At 40.6% G+C, this 16,033-nt stretch overlaps 1 protein-coding gene across 2 annotated transcripts; it reads left to right on the forward strand.

The window, feature by feature from the left end:
• Positions 1-249: 249 nt before the first annotated feature.
• LOC109274643 (cystatin-13-like) lies at positions 250-16,016 on the forward strand. Of its 2 annotated transcripts, none has more exons than XM_019462346.2 (4): positions 250-474; positions 2,993-3,327; positions 11,991-12,104; positions 15,841-16,016. In XM_019462346.2, exons 2-4 carry the CDS (start codon positions 3,100-3,102, stop codon positions 15,922-15,924), a joined length of 426 nt encoding a protein of 141 aa, XP_019317891.1. In that variant the 5' UTR covers positions 250-474; positions 2,993-3,099; the 3' UTR covers positions 15,925-16,016. The 2 variants fall into 2 exon arrangements, with proteins under 2 accessions (XP_019317891.1, XP_019317893.1); XM_019462348.2 differs by having other exon boundaries at positions 2,996-3,327.
• The last annotated feature ends 17 nt before the right edge of the window (positions 16,017-16,033 follow it).

Genomic DNA, 16,033 nt, shown 5'->3' on the forward strand with positions numbered 1-16,033 from the left:
CATATAACAGAATCCTGACAGAAATGGCCATGGAGGTGCTTTAATTCCCAAGGGGTCAATTCCAAAGCCCAGGAATTTAGAAAGCAAGGAGGTATGGAACAGGCAAGATTTCTGCACTAGGGGCAGATACTGGTGGCTCTTACTGACCTTGTGGGCCTCTGAGAGCTGAGTGACCAATCAGAGGTGCCCCACACTTGAACAGCATCAGAGGGGCTGGGCTTACCTCACAAAGGGGTCATAGATGTGACCACCTGGCCAGGGAGTGCAACCAGAGGGCAGAAGCACCCTTGAGCTCAGGTCTGACTGACACCCTGACCAGAGGCATGAACTGAATGTGTTGGGGCTGGAGAGTGGCTCACGAAGGGAGCTGCTTAGAGCTCAAGTCCTCAGGAAGGAGAAAGATACCACCTGTGGGTGAGGACAGCCAGCTTAAGCCTCAGCAAGCAGGAAAGTGGTGAAGAGCTTAGTTCTAAGGTACATCTGGGGTGTAGCTGGTGGGGAAGGACTGTAATGCCTGGGTGGCCTCCAAGTGTGCCCTGGGCAATTCATTCAGATATCATGGAGCAGAGAAACTCATAGGCCAAAGTTGGCTGCTTGAGCAAGTCCCATGTGTATCAAGTCAGTGCAAACCATCAGGTGAAAGGCTAGGAAAGGAAAGGGAGCAGATTAACACACTCCACATATGGAAGCAAGCAGGGGAGATGGAAAGGCCATCTTGCCAGGACCTTGGGCAACTCTCTGCTGCCTCAGGCTCCCCACTGATGGGGTTATGGTGTCCACAGTGGGGGTTTGATCAAAGTTGCACAGCAGGTCAGAAGCACACCCTGGCACTGAGGAGACACACAGGCAGGTCTGCCTGTCACAGCCAGACATCCTGAGGATTTGGTTGGTGGTTTCTAGGGTGAGGACACATGGGGCCAGGATAGCATCATTGTTGTGTGGTTGACATAAGACATCATAAATATTCTGTGTTCCATGGAACTCATGTGTAGTTAGTGTCTGATGGATATCAGGTGTCTTTTCGTTCTGCCATCACATTCTTTGTTCAACTTAGGCAAGATGTACTTACTGCTTGTCTGTGATGAACACAACTTGTGGATTCTGCCTTTGTTTCTGCTGGGGGAGGAAAAATTTCCTGTCTCCTTCAAGATTCTTCTAACCCAGACTAAGAACCAAATTGACATGCAACAAATTGACAGGAGAAAAATAAAATTTAATTTCATATACATGGGAACCCACACAGATATGGAAATTCCAAAGACAGGCAAACTGAGGTATGCATGTGATTCTGAATTAAGGAAAAAGGGGCAGGGTCTGGAACTTCAAGGGGAAGGGATGTAATCCTCAGGAAGAATGAAAAAGAATAGATGTTTGGTAAACAAATCTTTGTTGGGCCCACAGAAACAATGGAACACAGAGTGGGCTTTGATCCAACAGGCCTTGCTAGGTTCCTTCCTGTCTACCATACCTTGTTCACAGCATAAGATAGTTGTTTGTGGTGGTAGCTCTCTTTCTGGAGCAGGCCCTCTATCTAAATTCTTTTTGGGCAATTGAGGGAGGGAAGGAAGTAAAGAACTTTTCCTGAATCTACTAGATTTTGATTGTTTTTTACTTTTAATTTTTAGTTTTTTAAAGTTTATTTATTTAGGGGTACCTGGGTGGCTCAGTGGGTTAAACGTCCAACTTTGGCTCAGGTCATGATCTCACAGTTTGTGGGTTTGAGCCCCACATTGGGCTCTGTGCTGAAAGCTCAGAGCCTGGAGCCTGCTTCAGATTCTGTGTCTCTCTCTTGCTTCGCCTCTCCCTCTCTAGTGCTCTCTCTCTCTCAAAAATGAATAAACATTAATAAAATAAAAAAATAAAAAAGTAAAGTTTATTTATTTATTTTGAGAGAGAGAGAGAGAGAGAGAGAGAGAAAGAGAGAGAGCTCAAGCAGGGAAAGGGCAGAGAGAGAGGGAGAGAAAGAGAGAGGGAGAGAGAGAATCCTAAGCAGGCTCTGCACTGTCAGCGTGAAGCCTTAACATGGGGCTTGATCATGAACCATGAGATCATGACTGGAGCCAAAATCAAGAGTTGGAGCCACCTGGGAGCCCTGGTTTTGATTGTTTTTTAAATCAAAATAATCTTCATGCTAAAGTGGCTCGTTTTGAGGTGGTCTGATCTTGACCCCTACATCTCTCAAGCGATTTGTTTCTTCATTACCTATATTTAACACATTAACTGTTGTGCCTCTGTCTCATGAACTACATCCTGATTCACCTTCTGTAGTAGAATGGAATCTCCTCAAAAACAAATTTACACTACAAGCTGTGATCTACACATTCTCATCTGTTAGACTGAGGTAAGTATGAAGGTATGTGTCAGGCAGGCAAAAGTTATGACAGTCAAACAGCCTGAGGCATTTACTTGAACTCTCTGAGCCCCACTTTATTCCTGTGTAAAAAGGGGCTACTCGTTATGTGGCCCCAAAGGGGATGGTTCAATAAGAGAAACATGTAACACCCTTATTATGAGGCCTGGCAAGACTCAATAATACTCCATAAATAGATCTCAGTGTGACTGATAGTGAGCCTGACTGGAAACAGGGGAGATGCAGGGGGTACTTTTGAGGCAGGACAAAGGCTCTGGCTGAGGATTTTCATACATGCTCCTGGAGAGGAAATAATAAGATGAGTTTTGAGACCAATGTTCTCCCTGTGGCAGTGTGTCTGTTGCAGGTCCTTATCCCATTCTGTGCATAGAAACCTGATACAGGAAGGCACCTGCAGTGGATGTGTTGGGACCTCACAGACAAGGAGGCAGGAATCTCCTGGTAGGGAAGGGAAAGGTTGTGAGTGCATGGAGGCATGCATCCTTCCAGAAAGAAACAGCCAAAATGGGAAAATACTCTGAATTGTGATTGTGATTTCTCACTCCTCTTCTCTTTGGGAAAGGAGAAAGAGAAGCCCAGAAGACACAAAGATAACAGAAGTTATCCCTGTTTCACTCCTAGCAGTGCCAGGAAGATCTAGGGGTGCAGAAGCAGCAGGGCCAGCTCAGCCCAGTCCAGCCCTGGAAGGAAAAAAGGAACAAGGTGTGTGCCCCCTTGGCTGAGGTGCCATGGCCAGACTCTGCCAGAGCCTGCTGCTCCTGGTGGCCACTGTGGCCCTTGTATCCAGAAGTGTTCATGCCTGGGGCAGGCCAAATGTGGTGAGGAAATTCCAAGACATCCCTGAAACCTACGTCTATGTGCAACAAGCACTGTGGTTCGCCATGAAAGAATTTAATAAGACCAGCAAAGACAAGTACAGCTACAAGGTGGTGAAGGTCCTGAAATCCCAGGAGCAGGTCAGTGAGCATTTTCTTCTTGCTCTTTCTCTCCAAGATGCAGTCATGGGGGTACCATTATCCATGGAGGGCCACAGAGACCAGGGAGTGGAAAAGAGCTGAGAAACGTCTTTAGCCAAATATATATTAATTTTATTTTAGGGTTTTTTGGAGGAAAATTAATTAGGATTCATCCTTTATTATTCCAGGATGAAACATAAAATATCCATTAAAATAACAAAATTGATTACAGTCATATCAGAAAGCATAGGTAAGAACCCAAGAAGGGCTCTTGAAGGGCCCAGTTTGGGATAGTTTGGGCTGGTATCATCAAAATGAGTAATTACAGGCATGGATTGTAACAGTGAAAAAGCAAAGAGTGCACGTCCAGCTTTTGCTGAAAAAAAGGAACCAGGACAGAGAAGGGAAGGCTCTTCTTTACAGGAAAATGCCTACCTCTAGATGTAAAAAAGACTATGTAAGTAGCAAATCATAATGGCAACAACTACTTCAGGCAAACATCATCAATGAATCCTACATCCACTTGGTGGGACAGTGTGGAGTACAAATTGCTGGAGGGATTCTTTCATTAATTATAAGAGAGAAAATATACCCTTACAATTAGGAAATCTGGTGAATGCCTGGCTCACCCAATGCTCATCACCAACACTGGGACAAATTGACATCATGTGTCCCTGATGTGATGTCATGGAAAGGACACAACCTTATCTTTCTATGGTGTTCTTGTCTAAAATCCATCCCCTGAAAGAAGAGAAGGAAAAACAAAACAAAATAAAATAAAATAAAATAAACAAAACAAAACAAAACAAAACAAAACAAAATAAAATAAAGACAGAGAGGGAGGCAAACCATAAGAGACTCTTAACTATAGAGAACAAACTGAGGGTTGCTAGAGGGGATATGGGTGGGGGTACAGGCTAAACAGGTGATGGGGATTAAGGAGTGATGTTGTGATAAGCACTGGGTGTTATATGTAAGTGATGAATCACTAAATTCTACTCCTGAAGCCAATACTACACTATATGTTAACTACTTGAACTTAAATAAAATCTTGGGAGAAAAAAAATCCATCCCCTGAAGGTAATACGAAGGAACAGTTAGACAAATCCATATTATAGAGCATTATGTAAGACCTCTTAAAAATATCAGTGTCATGAAAGACAAGGAGAAAAAGTAGGAAAACTGCTTGATTAAAGGAGATGTAAGAAACAGGACAACTAAATTCAATGCGTGGTCTTGTCTTATCTCTTGAATAATTAAAAAAAACATATAAAAGATGTTATTGGACTAGTTGGAGGAATTGGAATATGGACTGTATCATAGAAGAGAGTACCAATGCTGTCTCCTGAGAACGATGATTGGACTGTGGTTTGGGAAAACCCCAGAGAGTAATCAGTAGGCACACAGAAGGAAAGGGGGTTCAGCCAGTCTGGCTGGACTTTAAGAAAGGGAAGAGAGAGTGGCTAATGGGGCATGGGGGCTACCCTGCAACATCAAAGTGACATGTAGTACAGGGATGCATTTTTTGCTTTTCTTCCTTTTTTGCTAGCTCTGTCCCCTCTTGCCCCTCTTCCTTCTAACCTTTGCTGTATATCCCTCCAGGTCACCAGGAACCTACTCAGGTTACTCTTTTCTTAACAGGGTCAGGAGAGAAGGCTCATTTGGCAGCTTCATCCTCTATGAGGCTGGGACATTTGACCCCTTGTCCATCCTCAACACACACACAGACTTTGACTCTCTTCCTCACCACTGGGTGGCCAAAGTAAAGCCTCATAAATATCAATTGTCTTTGGGTCTCATTTATAGTTAGTGCCTGTCCTTAATGAAGTTCCCACCTTGTCCAAAACTATACTTTCATGGACTTCTCTTTATCTGTGCTTTTTCACTTCCACAAATAAATGGTTCTGCTTAACAGGCAGGTATTTAACCAAATATACTGCAAATTCTCATGTCCTCCAAATTATAAATTATTTTGTACTGTGTGCTATTTTTTTCCCCATGAATGTACATTTTATTTCTCAGCTCATGGTAACTCTTGAATGCAGGTAAGAATTCAAAAGAATCAAATTGAAATGGATTCGAAAAGAGGCTAGAACAGAGGTATTTGAAATTCCTTGGAGCACCTGGGTGGCTCAGTCAGTTAAGTGTCTGACTTCACCTCAGGTCATGATCTCACAATTTGTCAGTTCGAGCCCCTCATTGGGCTTTGTGCTGACAGCTCAGAGCCTGGAGCCTGCTTCAGATTCTGTCTCCCTCTCTCCCTCCCCCTCCCCCACTTGCTCTCTCTCTCTCTCTGTCTCTCAAAAATAAATAAATGTTAAACAAAACAAAAGCAAAAAGAAAAGTGCTTGGTGATAATTCAGATTAAACTTAGTAACACACACACACAGGTTCTATATAAAGAAAAGAGCTTTATTTTACTGGATGATTTAACTTAAATGTACAAAGATCTATATCAGGAGTTAGACAATTATAGCCTCCAGCCAAGTCTGGCTTGCTGCTTATTTTGTATGCCCCATGAACTAAGAATGGTTAAAAGAAATAAAAATAGTATTTTGTGATATGAAAATTACATAAAATTTAAATTTCTGTGTCTATAAATAAATTTTTATTGAGCATTGTCACCTGAATTATTTGAGTGCTGTCTAAGGCTACTTTTGCACTGCAATGAGAAGACTGTGTGTTCTGAGCCTAAAATATTCACCCTCCAGTTCTTAAAGAAGTTTGCAACCATTTGCTCTAGTTCACAGTTGACTAAGGCTCTGCTGTAGATTTTGTGCGAGGTGAATGATGGTAAAAATGAGCACCATGGGTCCAATTATATGCTAATTTGTTTCAAGAAATACAGTGCAGTACTGTAAATATATTTTCTCTTCCTTATGACTTTTTTAAATAGAATTTTGTTTACTCTAGCTTACTTTATTGCAAGGATACAGTATAGAATATATATGACACACAAAATATGTGTTAATTGATTGTTTATGTTATTGTTAAGGCTTCTATTAGTAGTTAAGTTATTGAGGAGTCAAAATTTCCACTTGGATTTTTGACTGTGCCTACAACCCCCACGTTGTTCAAGGGTAAACTCTGGTTGGTTTTCCTTTTCTTTCTCTCTTTTGTTTTAAAGTTTATTTAAGAGAGAGAGAGAGAGAGAGAGAGAGAGAGACAGAGACAGAGACAGAGAGGGAGAGAGAAAATCCCAAGCAGGCTCTTTTCTGTCACTGCCAAGACCAATGTGGGGTTCCATATTAATAACCACGAGATCATGACCAAAGCCAAAATCGAGTCAGAAGCTTTTTTTTTAATATGAAATTTAATGTCAAATTGGTTTCCTTACAACACCCAGTGCTCCTCCCAACAGATGCCCTCCTCAATGCCCATCACCCACCCTCCTCTCCCTCCCACTCCCCATCAACTCTCAGTTTATTCTCAGTTTTTAAGAGTCTCTTATGGTTTGGCTCTCTCCCTCTGTAACTTTATTTTTCCTTCCCCTCGCCCATGGTCTTCTGTTAAGTTTCTCAGGATCCACATAAGAGTGAAGACATATGGTATCTGTCTTTCTCTGTATGACTTATTTCACTTAGCCTAACACTCTCCAGTTCCATCCCTGTTGCTACAAATGGCCATATTTCATTCTTTCTCATTGCCAAGTAGTATTCCATTGTGTATATAAACCACAATTTCTTTATCCATTCGTCAGCTGATGGACATTTAGGCTCTTTCCATAATTTGGCTATTGTTGAAAGTGCTGCTATAAACATTGGGGTACAAGTGCCCCAATGCATCAGCACTCCTGTATCCCTTAGGTAAATTCCTAGCAGTGCTATTGCTGGGTCATAGGGTAGATCTATTTTTAATTTTTTGAGGACTCTCCACACTGTTTTCTGGAGTGGCTGCACCAGTTTGCATTCCCATCAACAGTGCAAGAGGGTTCTCATTTCTCCACATCCTCTCCAGCATCTAGAGTCTCCTGATTTGTTCATTTTAGCCAGAGAGTCAGAAACTTAACTACCCAGCAGCCCTGGGGCCTGGTTGCTTTTCATATGCTCATTCAAATCTCACAACTCATTACATAGAAACTACTTTCTTCCACTTTAAAAAGGAAACGGGCACTGAAGTGTTTAGTAATTTGCTCAGGGACACACAGCTAGTATGTAGAAAAGCCAAGATTTAAACCCAGGATATCTGCTAGGAATGAGCACATGTTACTGATTAAGTGATATGAATGAAGTGTGAGTAGTAGGACACCGTAGCCGGAGGGTCAGAGGGCCTGTCTATGGCAGGGCTGCCTCAGCAGCCAGGACCCCCATTCCCCTCCCTTTTCTGGGCAATTAGGGGTCAAGATAGGGCTGGTGGTCAGTTGGTGGCTATTGAGTACGATTCAGAGCAGTTTGTTTTTATAATAATTTTAACTTGGAAGTATTACTCAGATATAAAGCAGTGTTTCTTTTTTTTTTTAATTTTTTTTTATTTTTTTTTATTTTTTAATATATGAAATTTACTGTCAAATTGGTTTCCATACAACACCCAGTGCTCATCCCAAAAGGTGCCCTCCTCAATACCCATCACCCACCCTGCCCTCCCTCCCACCCCCCATCAACCCTCAGTTTGTTCTCAGTTTTTAACAGTCTCTTATGCTTTGGCTCTCTCCCACTCTAACCTCTTTTTTTTTTTTTTCCTTCCCCTCCCCCATGGGTTTCTGTTATGTTTCTCAGGATCCACATAAGAGTGAAACCATATGGTATCTGTCTTTCTCTGTATGGCTTATTTCACTTAGCATCACACTCTCCAGTTCCATCCATGTTGCTACAAAAGGCCATATTTCATTTTTTCTCATTGCCACGTAGTATTCCATTGTGTATATAAACCACAATTTCTTTATCCATTCATCAGTTGATGGACATTTAGGCTCTTTCCATAATTTGGCTATTGTTGAGAGTGCCGCTATAAACATTGGGATACAGGTGCCCCTATGCATCAGTACTCCTGTATCCCTTGGATAAATTCCTAGCAGTGCTATTGCTGGGTCATAGGGTAGGTCTATTTTTAATTTTCTGAGGAACCTCCACACTGCTTTCCAGAGCGGCTGCACCAATTTGCATTCCCACCAACAGTGCAAGAGGGTTCCTGTTTCTCCACATCCTCTCCAGCATCTATAGTCTCCTGATTTCTTCATTTTGGCCACTCTGACTGGCGTGAGGTGGTATCTGAGTGTGGTTTTGATTTGTATTTCCCTGATAAGGAGCGACGTTGAACATCTTTTCATGTGCCTGTTGGCCATCCGGATGTCTTCTTTAGAGAAGTGTCTATTCATGTTTTCTGCCCATTTCTTCACTGGGTTATTTGTTTTTCGGGTGTGGAGTTTGATGAGCTCTTTATAGATTTTGGATACTAGCCCTTTGTCCGATGTGTCATTTGCAAATATCTTTTCCCATTCCGTTGGTTGCCTTTTAGTTTTGTTGGTTGTTTCCTTTGCTGTGCAGAAGCTTTTTATCTTCATAAGGTCCCAGTAATTCACTTTTGCTTTTAATTCCCTTGCCTTTGGGGATGTGCCGAGTAAGAGATTGCTACGGCTGAGGTCAGAGAGGTCTTTTCCTGCTTTCTCCTCTAAGGTTTTGATGGTTTCCTGTCTCACATTCAGGTCCTTTATCCATTTTGAGTTTATTTTTGTGAATGGTGTGAGAAAGTGGTCTAGTTTCAACCTTCTGCATGTTGCTGTCCAGTTCTCCCAGCACCATTTGTTAAAGAGACTGTCTTTTTTCCATTGGATGTTCTTTCCTGCTTTGTCAAAGATGAGTTGGCCATACGTTTGTGGGTCTAGTTCTGGGGTTTCTATTCTATTCCATTGGTCTATGTGTCTGTTTTTATGCCAATACCATGCTGTCTTGATGATGACAGCTTTGTAGTAGAGGCTAAAGTCTGGGATTGTGATGCCTCCTGCTTTGGTCTTCTTCTTCAAAATTACTTTGGCTATTCGGGGCCTTTTGTGGTTCCATATGAATTTTAGGATGGCTTGTTCTAGTTTCGAGAAGAATGCTGGTGCAATTTTGATTGGGATTGCATTGAATGTGTAGATAGCTTTGGGTAGTATTGACATTTTGACAATATTTATTCTTCCAATCCATGAGCAGGGAATGTCTTTCCATTTCTTTATATCTTCTTCAATTACCTGCATAAGCTTTCTATAGTTTTCAGCATACAGATCTTTTACATCTTTGGTTAGATTTATTCCTAGGTATTTTATGCTTCTTGGTGCAATTGTGAATGGGATCAGTTTCTTCATTTGTCTTTCTGTTGCTTCATTGTTAGTGTATAAGAATGCAACTGATTTCTGCACATTGATTTTATATCCTGCAACTTTGCTGAATTCATGTATCAGTTCTAGCAGACTTTTGGTGGAGTCTATCGGATTTTCCATGTATAATATCATGTCATCTGCAAAAAGCGAAAGCTTGACTTCATCTTTGCCAATTTTGATGCCTTTGATTTCCTTTTGTTGTCTGATTGCTGATGCTAGAACTTCCAGCACTATGTTAAACAAGAGCGGTGACAGTGGGCATCCCTGTCGTGTTCCTGATCTCAGGGAAAAAGCTCTCAGTTTTTCCCCGTTGAGGATGATGTTAGCTGTGGGCTTTTCATAAATGGCCTTTATGATCTTTAAGTATGTTCCTTCTATCCCGACTTTCTCAAGGGTTTTTATTAAGAAAGGGTGCTGGATTTTGTCAAAGGCCTTTTCTGCATCGATTGACAGGATCATATGGTTCTTCTCTTTTTTTTTTTGTTAATGTGATGTATCACGTTGATCGATTTGCGAATGTTGAACCAGCCCTGCATCCCAGGAATGAATCCCACTTGATCATGGTGAATAATTCTTTTTATATGCTGTTGAATTCGATTTGCTAGTATCTTATTGAGAATTTTTGCATCCATATTCATCAGGGATATTGGCCTGTAGTTCTCTTTTTTTACTGGGTCTCTGTCTGGTTTAGGAATCAAAGTAATACTGGCTTCATAGAATGAGTCTGGAAGTTTTCCTTCCCTTTCTATTTCTTGGAATAGCTTGAGAAGGATAGGTATTATCTCTGCTTTAAATGTCTGGTAGAACTCCCCTGGGAAGCCATCTGGTCCTGGACTCTTATTTGTTGGGAGATTTTTGATAACCGATTCAATTTCTTCGCTGGTTATGGGTCTGTTCAAGCTTTCTATTTCCTCCTGATTGAGTTTTGGAAGAGTGTGGGTGTTTAGAAATTTGTCCATTTCTTCCAGGTTGTCCAATTTGCTGGCATATAATTTTTCATAGTATTCCCTGATAATTGTTTGTATCTCTGAGGGATTGGTTGTAATCATTCCATTTTCATTCATGATTTTATCTATTTGGGTCATCTCCCTTTTCTTTTTGAGAAGCCTGGCTAGAGGTTTGTCAATTTTGTTTATTTTTTCAAAAAACCAACTCTTGGTTTCGTTGATCTGTAAAGCAGTGTTTCTTAAGTGGGCGTGGATTTTGCTTGGTAGGGAATTTTTGGCAGTATCTGGAGGCATCTTTGGTCATCACAACCAGAGGGGGCTGCTGCTGACATCTAGTGGGCAGAGACCAGGGATGCTGCTAAGCACCCTACAGTTCCCAGGACAGCCCCCACCACAAAGATCGATCCAGTCCCAAAAGCTGATTGTATTGACATTAAGAAACTTGTTATCCCATCATAAAAACAAACTCTAGGAGTATGTTTGGATGTTGCTGAGTTAAAAAATGGAAATGAAGACTCAATTTCTGACTCATCATTTCCTGAGGGCAGTTGGCTCTGTCCTTACAAACATTTTATATACACATATATACATAACTGAAAAAATGTAAAGTATATATGATATTCAAGAATCCATACTTAGAATTCTGCCCTCCACAACCATTTTGTTTTAATGTCTGGGCAACTTTTTTGAATGTCCAAAATGCTTACTGTATTTTCTGAATTGTCTCTGATTCTTCTAGGGTCAATTATTCTGTTTAACTTAGTCATTCTCTTTAATACTTTCTCTCCCTTAAGTCTTGTAAAATCTTACCTTGTTCTCACTTTTAAATAATGAAAGTCTCCATTTGCCATTGTGCATTTCAATTTCCCCATGGGTCCCTCTGGAATACAAGGACTGGTGGGTGGTTCTGCACAGGTAAAGAAGAGGACCTGAAGTCAGAGACTTAGGAGAGTGTATCACAAGGGGTTGTTAAAAATACCGAGGAGAGAAGCTAGAGAGAGAAGCAATACCTCCAAGTAAATTTGAGTTCTGAGGTGTCTTGTCTTCTTCCCCCAATATCTATTGACTAAGTATGAAGATATTTTAAACTCTGCTGTTTATTTACCTGGCTCCAATAAGCAAACCATTACCTTTCTGGGGAAAGCATTTTTGGGGGGATAGTTTTCTTGCCTTATCTTGGGGACAGTTGTCATTATTTAACATTCAACATCGTGATGAGAGACAGAAGGAGAGGGATCAAGGGAAGAACCCCTGCCCCTCCAGTTATCCCAAAATTTCTGGCAAGGAAACTGTAGGAGGGAGGCAGCAGGGAGACAGTCTTTGCTGTAAGTAGTCAACGACATGCTCGTTTATCAGAGATGACAGTTGATATCATGTATTCGTTTATGATCTCTAATTTTTAAATTGCTCCTTGACAGGTCACAGAGAGTTTGGATTACTTTCTTGAAGTCAAAATTGCCCGAACAATGTGCAAGAAAATTTCAGGAGAAAATGAAAACTGCTTATTACAACAGGACCCCCAAATGCAAAAGGTATATGCCTCAAGTGGGGACAGTCCTTAGTTAGGTCTGTGTACCAGACTGAGAACATCAATAGGACCAATCCTGGTTTGATTTTCTAGTTTCCTTTCTAAACCATATTCTAAATCATATTCAGGATCCAGGATGGCCAGATTCTAGACACAAAGATTGTTTCTATCGTTTTTATTGGTGTTTGTTTGTTTATTTTTTTGTTTTGTTTTTTGCTGATACCACCTTCCCCTAACCCCCACCAGCACACATATAGACACCTAGTGGCTTAAAGCAACACCTGTTCATTATTTCTCACTATTGTGCAAGCTGGGCTAGGTTCAGGTGGACAGATGTAAATTTCCTTTTCACTTTTTCAAATTTGTTTTGGTTATCTTTTCATAGAAGATCCATTTTTTCTTTTTCATAATTGAAGCTGCATAAAGAAGTATGTATATTTCTGTGTCTTCACAGAAGACACCTATTTAGTATATACTTAAAGTTGGCATGACACATGGCTAAGCAAAAATAATGGCAGACTAGTGGTTCCTGAAAATTGCCCAAATGTGCAAATAAAACACATCTTCATATTCCAATGAATAGTAGGTATTCTAATGAATACCAAATGCAAGTCGATGGCTACATCTAGAAAGTTGGCTATTATTATAAATTATTAGAACTTCTTTTCAATTAAGTAATATTTTTATTTTTTAAGGTTTTTAAAGTTTATTTATTTATTTTGAGAAATAGAGAAAGACAGTGTGAACAGGACAGGGGCAGAGAGAGAGAGAGAGAGAGAGGTGTTCTTAACCAGTTTTTTAAAAAAATATATTTAATCTGTGTATGTAGAGTTTTGCGTGTTTTTCAAAAGGTACACAAATTTTGGAACTTTCTCTTGTTCTTTTATTTCCCACTCAACAATATGTTTTGAGATTTGTTATGTTAGTACAATCTAATATTATTTATGCCAAATGATTTCTTGGGTCATTTAATGTATATAGAAATTGGCTAAAATTATTTGTATTAGTGCATATTAAGCTCTTATATGACTGTATTACATTGTATGTAACTATCTTGCTATTTTACATACCTGTGGTTGTCTTAAATTTTCACTTTTAACAAGTGAAGCAGTGACTGTTGAGACAGGTGCTGACTGAGCAGGTTTGGGACTTTCCCCCGGGGCAGGGGGGGCTCGGGAGTGGGGCCACCATACTGCCACACATGCAGCTTAAGCGTTCGTGGGCTACCACATGTGACTTACAAACTGTTTTACTCTCCAAAGTGGCTGAACCAGCATACCTTTCATCAGTGGTGTGTGTTGTTGTTCATGTTCCCTCAGCACTTGGGGTCGAGTCTTAAATGTTTTCATTCTGATGTATGAGAAAGGTGATCTTGTCACCTTTTCACATTGTCACTTCCTGATTTCTCGTAAGGTTGAGATGTTTTAATATCCCTAGTAATCATTAAGATTTTCTTTTTAATATCTTTTTTTTTTCTGGAGCAATCTGTGGGTCCCTGTCAGGAACCACAGCCAACCCATTGGAACCCTCTGACCTCAACTCCTCATGCCTCCCACTTCCTGCCTCTGTCTCTCCTTGGCTGAACCCAACTGGAAGCCAGAGGGTGACCATTGATGTGGTCTCTATAGGTCAGAGGGCAAGAGTGCCCACTGACACAGCTCTTGGAGGGCAAAGGCACCCTTGGCACAGACAGTAGAGGTCATAGGGTAAAGGTGCCCATTGACACAGCCCATAGAAGTCATTGGGCTTTCGAGACATGCCAGGTAGAAATAGGAGTGCAGACATGGAGAGACACATGGAGAAGAGCCAGCATGGGGGCAGGGATGGAGACAGCAAGATCAGTAGGAGTCTGTGATGTTGGTTAGGATGCTAGAGGTACTGGGTTCTGGATGTCTGTGAAAGGCTTGGTTCTAATTTCTGATGGATTGGCCATGGAGACTGAGAGAAGAATTGAGGATGACTTCAAGTCTTGTGGGGTTTAGAGACAGTTTGCTTGCTTGGTTTCCTCTTATGATCTCATCCTCTACATGGAGCTTCTGCTGCTCAGAAGACTTCATCACCTTGATTGCATCCACTTCTTATCACATGGAGAATCCTCTCTGTCTCTGTCCTTGCACAGGGTCCTTTCTCATTTCATAGAACTCTTATAGATTTGACCTAAACACTTCCTTCAATTATTTGTTGGGATTTAGAAATGAAGAAAAGGCAAACATCTGAGCTCTTTAGAATATAAATTTAAAACTTGATATGATTTTAAATAGTTATTGGCCTGATTCATTTCATGTAGAAAATTTGGAACCTTCAAAAGTATTAAATTACTTAAAATCAACTATAAATACCCTTATGTAGAGTTTACCACTGTCAATATATTGTTATTTATATTAACTTTCCTATATTTTATATTTGTATTTTTGTGCAGTTGGGATCATACTCTCTACTGTATTATAATCTAGATTTTTACTTAATAATAAGTTCTAAGAATTTCTAAAACTGTAAAATTATGTGAGAGCATCATATAGTGAAACTGTGATTTCATTTAATGGTTTTACACATTTTTCTAAGCCAATTCCTGAGAATTGGTTAAGTTTTCCTAATTTTTAGCTATTATGAACAGTGCTTTAATTAATATCCTTTATTTCTATTTGAATGTATATCTGGTTATTGTTTCCATGCAGGTAAAGTTCCTGGAAGTTGAACTACTCATTTAGTAATTTTTCGCTTCTTAAAGATTTTTGATATACATTGTTTAAATGTCCTCTAGAATTGATCCTGATATTTTGTTTTTCAATTTCTCTTCTTTCTGATTGTTTCCTGTCTACTTTGGCTGATCCAGAAATTAATCAATTAGTTAACTCTCTGATAAATCCACTCTCTCCCCTTCCTACCACAGCTGGGAACCAGCTGAACCCATCCCAGATGCCACTCTAGCTGGGATGCATCCCTGGATTGGCTTTAGTTCTCCAATGGTCTGTCTGGATTGCTGGTAGCTTGGTCCTATTTTATTCCTCAAGCTGATTTTTTATCAGTACTTGTATATCAGTATTTGTATCTTATATAACTTCAATTCTATTGGATGTTGCCATTCATGTTTCCATTGATATAGTGGAGGCATTCCTAGTTTATATTTTTATTCTAACTGAATAAAGATTTTAGTTGAACTCATCCCACACCAGGAACCTGAAGTTCTGCTCTTCTGCAGGCCCTGGGAAGAGCTCTGTGTGTCCCCTTAGCTCCCTGGCTGCAGTCTTTGCTTCTCATCTCTGGCCTGATTTTGACCAGCCTAACCAAGGGATACAAGACTCTATACTATTCTTGTTGGGTTGTAGCTCCTGGGTAGGATTCACTGGGCTTTCCATGCAACATGGAGTCTCAGTGGGCTGCAGGGAAGTCAGGGTGGCTAGATGAGCAACAGATCTGGAGATGAGGATTTCTGAGAATAATCAGTTTCTGGGGTCCAGCTATTCTGGGGTCCAGCTATCCATGATGGCTCAGACATCCGTGATGGCTTCCGATCACATGGAGATGAATTGGCAGTGGTCCTTCCTGGTGAATGAGGCTGGTTCCTCTGCCAGACAGCCTCAGGTTCAACAGTTCCAGAGACTGTGGAGGCATGACTGGCTCAGGCAGCCTTTAGCCACCCTGAAGCCAAATCCTGGTACCTGGAAATAGAAACATATGTTTATTTGTTTGCTTTTTATTTTTCTTTCTTATAAGCTGATTATTCTTTTTGTCTTTTTTAGATGTTTTATTGCACCTTTATTGTTGCAACCAAACCTTGGAAATTTGAGTTCACTATGCTGAAGAAACAATGCAAAGAGGTATAATTATCTTCTAGCATATTCAGCTGCTCTCACTTCCATTTTAAAGAAGCAAAGACACTTGCAAAACATTTAAATAAACTGACCCATTGACTTCATTTTTGTGACTTTTTTG

Source organism: Panthera pardus, unplaced genomic scaffold (genome assembly GCF_024362965.1).
Source record: "Panthera pardus isolate Hobbes unplaced genomic scaffold, ASM2436296v1 HiC_scaffold_25, whole genome shotgun sequence".
Taxonomy (NCBI): Eukaryota; Metazoa; Chordata; class Mammalia; order Carnivora; family Felidae; genus Panthera; species Panthera pardus.

What these genes read in the sequence shown, in the direction of transcription:
- LOC109274643 (XM_019462346.2), top strand. Translation starts at nt 3,100, where the DNA reads ATGGCCAGACTCTGCCAGAGCCTGCTGCTCCTGGTGGCCACTGTGGCC. An exon ending in TCCTGAAATCCCAGGAGCAG is followed by an intron (nt 3,328 to 11,990) that starts GTCAGTGAGCAT and finishes GCTCCTTGACAG; the next exon opens with GTCACAGAGAGTTTGGATTA. An exon ending in AGGACCCCCAAATGCAAAAG is followed by an intron (nt 12,105 to 15,840) that starts GTATATGCCTCA and finishes TGTCTTTTTTAG; the next exon opens with ATGTTTTATTGCACCTTTAT.